This window comes from Apaloderma vittatum, unplaced genomic scaffold (assembly GCF_000703405.1).
Source record: "Apaloderma vittatum isolate BGI_N311 unplaced genomic scaffold, ASM70340v1 scaffold5112, whole genome shotgun sequence".
NCBI classification, from domain to species: domain Eukaryota; kingdom Metazoa; phylum Chordata; class Aves; order Trogoniformes; family Trogonidae; genus Apaloderma; species Apaloderma vittatum.
Window position 1 is genome coordinate 24,100 of NW_009702935.1, and position 11,798 is coordinate 35,897.

At 49.5% G+C, this 11,798-nt stretch overlaps 1 protein-coding gene across 1 annotated transcript in view; it reads right to left on the reverse strand.

Annotated features, from left to right (window-relative positions):
• Nucleotides 1-11,331, reverse strand: part of NCKIPSD (NCK interacting protein with SH3 domain) — a gene marked incomplete at its 5' end in the record, with an annotated part of 31,003 nt that extends 19,672 nt beyond the window's left edge. Inside the window, 4 exons of the mRNA XM_009864408.1 lie at nucleotides 2,533-2,620; nucleotides 7,381-7,582; nucleotides 8,346-8,458; nucleotides 11,194-11,331. Of these exons, the coding sequence (XP_009862710.1) occupies nucleotides 2,533-2,620; nucleotides 7,381-7,582; nucleotides 8,346-8,458; nucleotides 11,194-11,331 (541 nt within the window). The remainder of the gene's footprint in view (nucleotides 1-2,532; nucleotides 2,621-7,380; nucleotides 7,583-8,345; nucleotides 8,459-11,193) is intronic.
• Nucleotides 11,332-11,798: the final 467 nt, after the last annotated feature.

The window sequence follows — 11,798 nt, forward strand, 5'->3', positions numbered from 1 at the left end:
ACTACTCCACTGAGATGAATACCCTTCAAAGGGCTTAGTGTTTTATGCAGGGGAAGGGAGGGAAGGAGGGAGGAAGGAGCAGGTCCAAGGGACTGAAAAGTCTTTTCCCCTTGGTTTAGAAAGGCCCTTTTCCTGTGTCCAGGAGCCAGGCCCTCACTTTTGAATGATGGTGCCTGAGAATTGCAAGACACAGAAGGCTTCACACGCCAGCCCACACCTTTCTCTTGCATGCACCTCACTGACTGCACATCTTGGTTAGCACCAACGCTGAAGGAAACATTTGGCTGACACTAGTCTCTCCCTTTCAGCACTCTCCAACACTTGATCACAAGCCCTGCAGCCCTGGTAGCACCCACCACTCTCACAAGCTTCCCCTGTTCTCTGCTCTACCGCAATTCTCCCCCCCACCTCTAGTTTTGACTAGATCTAGAGTGGTGGCTGTCCCACTGTTGCCATAAAGGCAGCAGAATAATTTTCACTGCCTTAAGAGTGGTAAATCTGTCTTTAAAAAAATATTGCCTCAAGGATGGCAGGAGATGACGAAGAAATTTTCCAGCCAGTTAGTAGAAAAGATAGTAAGATAATGTGCACCTGGAGATAGCAAGTAGACTGTCGTTTAGAAGCTTTTAACGAGCTGTTCGTCCTTGGTGGTTCATGGATTCAGACCTAAGTGGGACTTTTCTAGTCAAAATCCCCTTAATGGAGATTAGAGGTTACCAAAACACCAAAAATTGTTTATGAAAGGCTGAAAGTGAGCCAAAATTAAATGCGGCAGTGAAAGATTATGACCACCACCTCAATTCACAGCACCAAAAACTCGCCCCACGACACTCACAAGGAGCACGCGTGCTAATTTACATGAGAGGTGAAGCTAATTTTAACATACTGATCCAGTGATGCATGTAACTGTTATCACTAACGAGTAATTGTAGAATTAGTAGCAAATTAAGCATGTTTATAAGTTACAAAATAAATATGTTGCAGTTTTTCCGTGTGGTATGCTAGTTTCATCTAGCATTCAAACCTGGCCAGCTCTGCTAATAAACCAATGTCAGCTTTCTAAACTAGCATTTGGTTTAGAGGGTCACTTCTTTGCAGTTGTGGCTTTCAGCAGTACCACCTTCCATGGAAAAAAAATCCACTATAATCAAAGAGGTGTTAACATTTTTCTTCCTTTTAACCTGGTCCGATATATATTTTTGGGAAACCTTATCCATTAGTTTCTAGGGAGCAGAAATGTGTATGAGTCCTTCCCTGACCGTGAAAACATTAGCTTGGGCAAACGCTGGGCTTATTTCTAGGGCTTCTCAAGAACAACTAATGTTAGCGCTGGAAGAGAAAGAGGGCAGTTTCCTCCACACCAAAAGAAGGACCAGGGAGACAGACACATGGAAACGGCAAATGCGCACCTCCGCAGGCAACTTCAATCCTCCCTGCCCCATTGGTCCTGGGAGCCCTCAGCTGCTCCACCCACCACCCCATCTCAAAGCAAGCACAAGCTGGGCAGAAAAACAGGGCCCTTCCCTCGCACAGGGTTCAGCATCCCTCTATTTCCCTCTTCCTCCTCACAGAGGAGCATACGCAGATCAGCTCCTACCACAGTTCATTAAATCAAGACGACGAGATGAAAGAAACTACCACAGTGAAAAATGTCTCAATACCATTAAGTGAGCTGCTGCCAGCCTCGAGTTTCCATTAACCACCTGCAGGTCAAGAGCTCTGCCCTGCTGCTCACGAGGGGACCAGAGTGGCCTTGAGATGGGCTGTGTGTCACCAGTGGCCTGTCACAGCACTGGAGAGCAGTTGGGCAAGCTGACAGCAGCTCGGAGGGATGACCCCTGCCTCTGCCAGCCCCCTCAGAAGCTCCTGCCCCAGCCCGGCAGCCCTGCACTGCTCCTGACCAGCTGCTGCAGCACACAGGCAGCCCCGGCCCCGGTTTTATTACTGCTCCTTACAGGCACCAGACACCTGATTTTACAGACACCCCCTCCGAGCACTGTACAACAAGAAAGCGCCCAACAGACTGGGAGCCTGTCCTAAAAGTGCTACCAGCGAGCTCCCCCTGGTGAGCTACCGCACTCGGCTCTGCCAGGGAAAAGCCCTTCTGCCTCGCTGGGAGATGGCCATGGAGTCTGTGGGAGAAAAACACCCCAACAAGGTTCTTCAACCACCGAGACCGTGCACTAGCCAGACTAGTCACAGCAACAGCAGAGTTTGCTCCTTGGAGAGCACCACGGTTGCCAGGGCCACTGGAGCACCAGGAGGATGCCAAACCCGGCAGGTGCCCACACCCTCTCTGGTCAGAGAGGGCTTGAAGGAGCACTGGCCACCAGCACGTAACCATTAGCACTAAAACCTATGGGAATTCAGAATATATATTTACACAGATACATATAAAAGGATATAAAGGAATTTAGAATATATGTAAGGATGCTCTTTTCAGCACAGAGTATGAGCATCTGGGCACCCATGACTGTTCCATCGCCCAGCATCCATTTGGTACCCGAGATCTGGGAAGCGGTTTGTCCTTACTTTTAACAGGAGCAGCAATCTGTGCGTTCTTGCGCTTCTCTGGAGGTGGGGGCGTGACAGGAGCAGCACGCCGGGGCTGTGGTGGGATCTATAAGGAAAGATTCAAGAGCAATCAAAGGAAGTTGACAATAAAGACATTCTCTATTATAAAACCTTCTTTTTCACGTGTGTGTGTCTAGATTTGTCCCTACATCTCTCTCATCATTCGGACAAGTTTTCTCAGGAGGACAGATATTAATACGCAGTTTCCTAGAAGAACAAAGCAGGGCTCAGTCTGGCTTCATCCCCTCCCTGTGACAGGCAAAGCCGCCCGTGTTTAATTGCTGTGTTCAGCAGCACACAGCAACGTGTAGACCTGTCAAGCATTTACTCCTCCTTTATTCCAAACATGATCCCACACGCTCACCGTGACTTCACTTTACTCTCAATAGCTCCAAAGAGGCTGCAAACAGCGAGTGTATTTAGACACTCTTCTGGAGAGATCCATTACATCAGCTACAAATACCCTTGCAGAAAGACAAAGCCAAGGACTGGAGACATGTAAATGCCTTTCTCATGCTTTCGGAGGTATTTCTGCCGGGAGAAAACAGGGCCAGGCCTTCTATGCAATCCTGCACTACCTATAGCAAGACACACTGGGTAAAGCTTTTGCCAGGGAGTTGCATTAACTCTCCACATCTGAGGTTTCTCCTCTGCCAGAAATGCCAACCCAGCAGCGTACGAGCCCCAGACCCACACTCCTACACTCACCTTTTCCTGACAGATCCAAACACTATGATCACCAACATCTCTCTCACCCAGAATTACTTTGGAGAGGCGTAACCTCAGGGTGAATCTCTCTGATCAGCAGGATGCCGCTGAACACAGTGGCCAAGCTAGGTGGGAGCACGTTGCATCAGTACTCTAATCCTCACATCCCGGTGGCTCATGGCCAAGAGACTCAGTTCGGGGTCTCTTCTGACTTCTGCAACTTGGAGCTTTCTGCCTGAAACGTGCCTCTGCTTTTGGGGGATACTGCAATTGCTGCCTACAGCAAAAACACCCAGGGCAGAACAGAAAGGGAAAGGAGGTGATGGCCTGAATGTCTCAGGCTGAAGCCAGATGGAATCTATAGTGACATTCAGCCCATCACACAGTGCTGATTTTCCAGTTTAGCCCTGGAAGAGAAATTTTTCTGTGACCTGTCAGTGCTGAACAGCCCTGTAACACTCACACAAGGCACCGAGCACTGCCAGTCCCCACAGTGTAAAACTGAGACAGGTCCCTGAAAGGTCTCTATCTTAAATAGCTCAGTACAAGGAGCATGAAAAATGTATTTTTTTAATTCCTGGATCCAGGAAGGGCAGAAATCTCCTCTGAAATGGGAGCAAAGATATTCCTGTAAATAAAGCACCTTCAGGAGCCACCTCAAACACTCACCACTTGATGCCAAAAGCTGACAATACGGTGCTCACGGCCCATGTCTGCACCCTATCAGGCAAGTATCATACACAGTATCACAGTATGCTAGGGATTAGAAGGGACCTCAAAAGATCATCTAGTCCAATCCCCCTGCCAGAGCAGGAACACCTCGATGATGTTACACAGGAAGGCATCCAGGGGGGTTTTGAATGTCTCCAGAGACGGAGACTCCACAACCTCCCTGGGCAGCCTGTGCCAGGGCTCTGTCACCCTCACTGAGACAAAGTTTCTTCTCAAATTTAAGTGGAACCTCTTGTGTTCCAGCTTGATTCCATTACCCCTTGTCCTATCATTGTTTGCCACTGAGAAAAGCCTGGCTCCATCCTTGTGACACTCCCTCTTTATATATTTATAAGACTCAGGAGTCTGCATAGCTCACAAAGACTTTTAAAAAGGGGTCCCTTAGTCCCCTTCTCTCACCCAACACCTAGCACAGCCAACCTTTTACTATGTCACTTAAGTCGCTTCTATACAAGCGCCTTCAGCTGCTGGATTAGTATGAGGTACAACAGCAGAATCCCAGCCTGAGCTCTTCTGCCCTTGTCAATCCATCCCACACTGTTCTCTGGGCGAAATGCTTTGTGATACTTGCATACAGCTTCAAAAATTACCTGTGCTGGTCCAAATAGTGACTGCACAGCTGAGAGAGGCCAAACCGACCAGGAAGGGGCTTCTGCATCGCGTGGTGGGAAGGCTGGTCCCAAACCTGGAAAGCTCAGCTGTACCAGCAGCAGAGCCCTCTCTGCAGAGCAATGCAGCGAACAGCACAAGTCGGAGCTGCCTGGCACGGCCACAATTACCGAAGCAGCGGGATTTAGCAGACAGGCAGGCTCAGCTTAGAGCAGCCGCATGACATTATTTGGAGACAGCTAGGGTTGGGTCATTCTGGAGCGTTTCCATGTCTTCATTAGCCCTTCCAAATTTACCATGAAAGTTTAACACAGCTATTACAGACTAGTGCTTAAATTAATATATGCAGAGCTAACATTAGCTCAGAGCCCTGCCAGCCTCATGTAGACAGCCACGCACCACAGTTCATGCGGCTGTGCTGAGACCGTGAAGCATCACATCAATTTCCCCTTCCTGATGCCTGCCCAAGCCGTGAGCTGCTGCATGGTCAGGAGTTGCAAGGGGTAACGGATGGGCATCCCCTCCCTCTGCTCCATGTCCCAGCCACTGTGTGGGGCCAAGAGGCAGATGTACAATACCAAAACTCCCCAAGGGAAAGGGAGCAAAGGGGAGAAAACATCCTCCGTCCAGGTGCTGTTGGCAAGATGGCCCTGCAGGAGTCCCCGCAGCTCAGATCCCTTCTGTCCAGAGGGGAGAAGAAGAGGGACATTACCAAGGGTCCAGAGAAAAGCACTTATGTCAAAAGCCTCCCTTTCCCCAGGCCTCTAAAACGGGGGTGTAAACTTCCCCAAATCCATGGATTTTACACATGTGCTTCCTCTCCTTTTCTTTTTTGTAAGGACTGCTAGCAGGGGCTTTGCCCCCTGCACTGCCTGAAATAAGAGCTGACTTAACCACAACACTCCCATTCCCTTCCCAGTTGGGCAGACAGAGACAGCACCACTCCTTCAGCTACTGGGAATAATGCTACTATAGTAGGAACCCTTAAACAAATAGAAAAAAAAACAATAGCAAAGCAAAACAAAAAAACCAACAATCCCTTGTCCACCCCCTCCTCTATGCAAACTGCCAAGCCAGGCTCACTGGCCTGCAGCAAAGGCTTCCCAGACGAGCATCACAAACCCACTGAGCACACACGAATGCAGCAGACTATGACTAAAATACCCTGAGAGCCCAACCTTCTCCCTTGGCAGCTGGTGTGCAACTGTCTCAGCTTCCCCCCTTATGCTGCCTATGGAGGACCTGAGGAGAAGCCCAGCACAGGTGCTACCAGCAAGTAGTTCAGCCAGCTTGGCCCTGGTAGCAAAGTCACTGACAGGAAATTTGCATCTCCAACTTTGCTTAAATTTTCAGATGCAAGCATTGAACATGTCCGAAAATCCTGAGCAGTGAAAAGCACATCCCAAGACCTCTGCTTCTCTGGAGCTGCTGAGAAAGTTAAGATTTCCGCAGGTCCCTCTCAGCCAGATGTGTAACCAGCGGAAGAAAGCAATGCTGTTTCCTCCATTTTGTATTTTCAAAGGACACAGGAAATCCCTCAAAGGAGCTGTTACAATCTCAAGGAGCCCTTTCAGCACAGTGCTAAGCTGCAAGCTCTTGTACTGCATCCTCAGTGCCACCCAGACAGGAACAGTTCTTTGTCAGCCAAGGAATCCGTCTTGCTCCTTTTTGGCAAGCAATCAATCCACAGACTAGAAAGAGATGGGGAATCGGCGTGGAGAATGGGCTGTGAGGTGCTCCATTCACTTAGCCCATAATGCACAGGCTTGAGAATGGAGCTGGTTTGGCTGCCCAGAAAAGAAAACAAAAAACAAGAATGAAAAAGGGGTTTGTAGGGATTGCCATGCTCTGCGTGAGCCAGAGCTACCTTTCATCTCTGCAGACTCACAGCACCTCAGGTGTGAAACAAGCCTTGTCTGCTAGGAGTGACAGTGTACCAGTACCTTACAAACACTGTCTCCAAACATTTAGATGAAGAGATGAAGAAAAATCACAGTACACATGTTCATCTGCAGGAGAGAAAAAATAAAATAAAATCTTTGCCCTCATCCTGCTTGGTGCCTTTAGCACTAACATCCAGCTGTTCCCACACACTGTGATCGGCCATATCACTCATCCCCGACAACTCCTGCATCCGTCCTGGGCTGCGACTCTGAAGCCTCGCTGGCGCCGCACAGTAACCTTGGAACTGTGTGCCGCCTAGATTAAAAAAATATCTGCCTTAAATCATATTTCCTGCAATTTACCTTTAATTCATCATGACAAGCAACATTCAGATAGAGCAGGATCTTTGGCTTCTTTTATGTTTTGAGGAGTGAAAACATGCAGCCAAGCAGACAAAATGCTTAAGGACCCAAGACCCTGTTGTGCTGATTTAAAAGGGGAAAACAAAGCGGTGCTGAATACTCGGAGGGAGTTCTGCTGCTCACGTCAAAAACTGTTTTTCAAAGTACTCTCTGTGGAGCTTGCAACTCTTTTAGAAAGTTGTCAAGATACAGTCACACAATATAAATGGATCTCAAGTGTCACGATAAAATCACAGACCCTCAGGGATCCCAACATCACCATGTGTGTAAATGGCAGAGCGACTGTTCCAGACATCTCACACAGAGACAGCAGCATTTACATTGCAGTAATTCCAAGTAAGCAGCACAAACACTCGACTTGTGACTTCAGCTGCAAAGGCATTTTATTAAACAGGACAAGAGATGTCATACCACCAAAGGAGGAACCTAGAAAGTGTCCAGTCACTGTTACCTGATAAAGACCCTCATCCTCCTCCTCAAACTCGGTGTTTGGAAGACTGTGATGTCGCTCGTATCCGGTCCGGCACACGCCGTTGGGCTGCCGTGCCACATCCAGGTGGTGATCGCTGGAGGACTGTGTCATAACCATCCCCTGCGGGGTGGGGGAGTGACCTTTGCGGGACACGGTCTCCTTCCGGTGATGGATCAGTTTTCTGAAACAGAATGGCAACATCAGCCAAGCTAAAGGAAGGGAGCAACCGTGCTGAAATATTTAAATGATTATTTGTAATGATTTATTGCATTTGGGCTCTATATAATGGATCAGGTTACATTACTCTGAACACCAACTCCAGTTTCATTAACAACTAAGGAAACACTTCTGGGGGAGGAAGGAAGAGACTTTGCAAGAGCCCATGATTTATTCATCAGTTCACTGGAGAAAAATGCCTCTTCCTCAGGGGAGAGCCATGTATTGCATTGTAAGCTTCAGAAATTGCCTGCACTTTAGAACCGCTGTTAACTGAGATTAACCAGCGTGCCTCAGCACAGAGTGTGAGGCGTCAGAAAAAGAACAAAAATCATCTTCACAAGCAATTATCTGAGAACATATTAAGGACCTTGTGTCACACACCAACAACCTCTACAGTTCCTAGCTGGCAGAGAGGAGAAAAATGCATCCAGAAAGGTTTTGGATTCTTCCCCCAAGCCTACAATGCAGCTGAGAGCTTCCTCTTCTTTGCATGGTCAGGGATAGAGGGCAAGCCCAAAGCACTGCTTTGCTGGATGTGGTTGACAGGAGCAGCAGCACCGGCTCCCAGCTCAAACACTGGGAAGGTCCCCGAGTGCATCAGCACTTTGCAGCACAGGGGCTCAAATCAATGACACCCAACTTAACCCCAAGAACAGAAAAGACACAAACATCACACATTGACCACCCTCCATCCACCAGCCCTCCCAGATGCCCGTCATACTTACTGGAGGACATCTCTCTGCTCCAGGTTGTACTTGCCCCCATTCTTCATGGCTGCATTGTGCACGGCCTCAATGGCGCGGTCAATGGACTGGAGAACCACATCTTGCTCCAGCACCTGAGAAACACAACATCCCACACATCACTGGGCAGCTTCAGCTGCGGTTCTTGTGCACCAGAGGTCAGGGCAGGAGAGACCACAGTGTGGGGAAACCCCCAGGGCAGTTACTGCACGAGCCAAGCCAGCAACAAACAGCTCCCAGAGCCAGAATCCCATCTCAGCAGCATCGCACTTCTCAATCCTTCCTTCAGAGGAAACGTATCTGAAGCCATGCTTCAAACTGAGTCTGCCCATTGGAGGTTTACGGTTGGACAAGAAATCCACTGTTACAAGCACCGAAGTCCAATGATCCCTGCAGGAAGACCAGGGACAGAGAGCTTCAGGACCATGCAGCAGCCTGCTGCGGGGAGCTCTCGAGATCTCACTGCAAAGCCTAGCTTATCCCAAGCTGAATCATTTCTGCTCTCACTGCCCTGCTGTGCAGCAGATACACAGCTGCAAATGTTACAGACAGAATTGAAATCTGGGGACCTTCAGAGTCCACTGGCTCTGAGTTTGCATTTTTGCTCGCCTTTTTTCCTGATGGTTTTTATACTTTTTTGTGACTTGAAGTGCCTTTTCCAAATCTCCACCCAAACTGTCATAGCAACACTTATTCCTCCTGCAAACCAGTTTAGCACTCTTTACTGCAGCTGAAATAAATATCAGCCTTGAAACAAGAAATACCAAAGTCAGCATTCCCTGGGCACACACAGGAGGCTGGGAGAGCTGTAGTGAAGGGGCACACTAAAGTAAAAGGTAAGGTAAAGGACATTTCCACACTCGGGACGTTCTTCAAGGCTTTGTTCATCACCAGTTGACACGCCTTCGGAAGAAAAGACTTTTACAGGACTAAGGCTGCAGGCAAAAGGACACGCTACTGAATCTTTGCCCTGGATCCAGCACACCCACAGGTCCCCCATAAGCCGCTACTGGTGCCAGCAGTGTCCATTCGATGCCACCTCAGCCCACGCAGGCGGGGCAGGAGCGGCGTGCTCGGCCTCCAGCGCTCCCTGCGGCTCTTTGAACACTAAACCCCCTCTCTCTCTTCTTTGCCTGCTTTGCCCCCCTCCCTGCATCAGAGCAACCATTTATCCAGCCAAGGAGCGGCTGGAGTCTCATCAAGGATGCACCTTAATTGGCCTTAGGGGGCTGCCGAGCAGCAGAAGGCAAGCCCTCCCTGCCGGCGCCCAAACTGCCTGCCTCCACAGCACGGGCATGCAGTTTTCTGATAACACGCTATGTATTATTTATATCCTGATTAATTACTAAATCAAATGTGAATTAACAGCTACTGCAGACTATGGGGAAAAAAACAACTTCCAAACAAGGTGGTGATGAGAAGTCCTCTCTGCAATACAAAGCTTTGAAAAAGAAAAAAATTTGGGCTTGTTTGGTGTTTTGTGTTTTTTTTTTCTCCCCTGTTGTTGTTGGTTTACTTTCCCAAGGAAGAGAAACGGGGAAGAAAGCAACTAGGGAAAATTCAGAAATAAAACCAGGTACGTTACAATTCATCTATCAAACTTCTTAAAGTATCAGATCAAGGATGAAACCAACACTTAGAAACCAGCTCTGGGACGAAGACTCCACGCAGCCCCATATGGCCTAGCGAGCATTTCATCACCTCCAGCTACAGATCCAAGTACGGAAGTGGAGCAAAGCGCATTTGAACATATTTATAGGAGTGTTGGAAGAAAAGGCGAGTAATTCGAGAGAATGCATCTCGTTTTCGTAGAAGATGAGAGAAAATTACGGCAAGCTGTGTGCTCTCCCTGGGAAAGCAGAGCATCGCAGAAGACTCCAGCACTGCGGTCCCCAGGGGAATGTCAGGGCTGCTCTGAGCGCCGCTCCCATCCCAGAATTCAAGCACAGATCCTCCTACAGCTTCCAAACGCCTGCCCTGACACACTCCCTGGTGCCCCACTTGTAGTCCCTCCACATTCACCCCCTCCAAGATGACCCCCTCCCCGAGATGCACCCCATCACACCAGCCCACCAGGCTGTCACCCACATGGCTTTCAACCCTTTCGCAGTCTGATCTGCCCAGGGAAGACTGTGGTACGAAGTGCTGAATCCTACTGAACGGCTCAGTGCCTCATCGTCCACAGCTCACAGGAATCCAGAGGCTGGAGCTGCCGTGCGGTGTCATTTGTTATGTCTTTTCTGATAAAACACAGCATTTTCACACTAATGCAGTAGTGCCATGACAGCCGGCTTTCAGCTGCTGCGCTCTCCCCTTTGTTTCTGCTCCTCAACCCTCTATTAACAGGGCCCTGTCAAAAGAGCTGGAATTAAAAAGCAGCATTAACTTGCCACTTGCACCTTATGACATTGTTGATGCTGCTCGTAAATAATTTTCTTCTCCCATGCTCAGCTGAGGCAGGCAGGCAGCAGGGTCTTCAGCACAGGGGCTGCCCTGCATTCAGGGTTTGCAGGACACCCAGCGCTGGGGATCCCAGGCACTACAGTTGTAAACTTAAAAATCAGAAATCAGTACCCTGGTTAAATCATGTGAATAGAAGGAATTTGCACACTCCTCAGGTCAACCCAAATGGCATCGCCTGCTTTGAAGGGGATGGACAAAAAAGCACGTTGCAGTTAAAAGGAGCAGGAGCGAAGGTCAGGTTTGCCAACGTGTAACCTACAACCTCCTTCTCCCTAGGGCTCAAGGGGTTACCTGCTGAGGGCAAATCAGGACGATGCACATGCCTTGCAGCAGTTTAGGGACCCCAGTCGCTCAGCAGCACTCCCACCTGCACCCAGTGCCTGCTCCCAAGGACGAGGACGCTGGCAGCAGGGAGGCAGGTGGGCAGCGATGCTGAGCGAGACAGCCCGGCAGCGCACGCCCACACCTTCTCACGGGCGGTGCTCACCACGTACGGCTTCACGATCTGCAAAACAGAGGTCACAAACCGGCACCGAGGTGATGGAGCAGAGCCTCTGAGCTCAGGCAGGAGGGATGGGAGCTCAGAAGTCTGCTCTCGCCCCTGCGCTGCGATCCTGCCCCTCCTGTGCTCCAGGATACAGAGATGAAACCCTGCTCATCCCGGGCTAAGCTAAGGCTCACACGGAAGCAAGGGAGCACATGAAAAGGGCATCGCTGTGCAGCGTGCTGTCAGAGGAGAGGCACCAAGTAAAGCCCAGGAATTCAGCTGGATTTACTGAAGCTGTGCTGGTAACCACATGAGTAGGGGCTGGCAGAGCCCCGAGAAACCGTGACAGCACGCTGGCTGTTAACTATATCCTTCACCAGTTACCAGTGGCACAGCCACAGCAGCATCTTCTGAAAGGAGAAGATGGTGGGCACAGGGTGGAAGGTACTGACCATAGGTGCCTGCCCTTACAGGGTGAGGGCAGG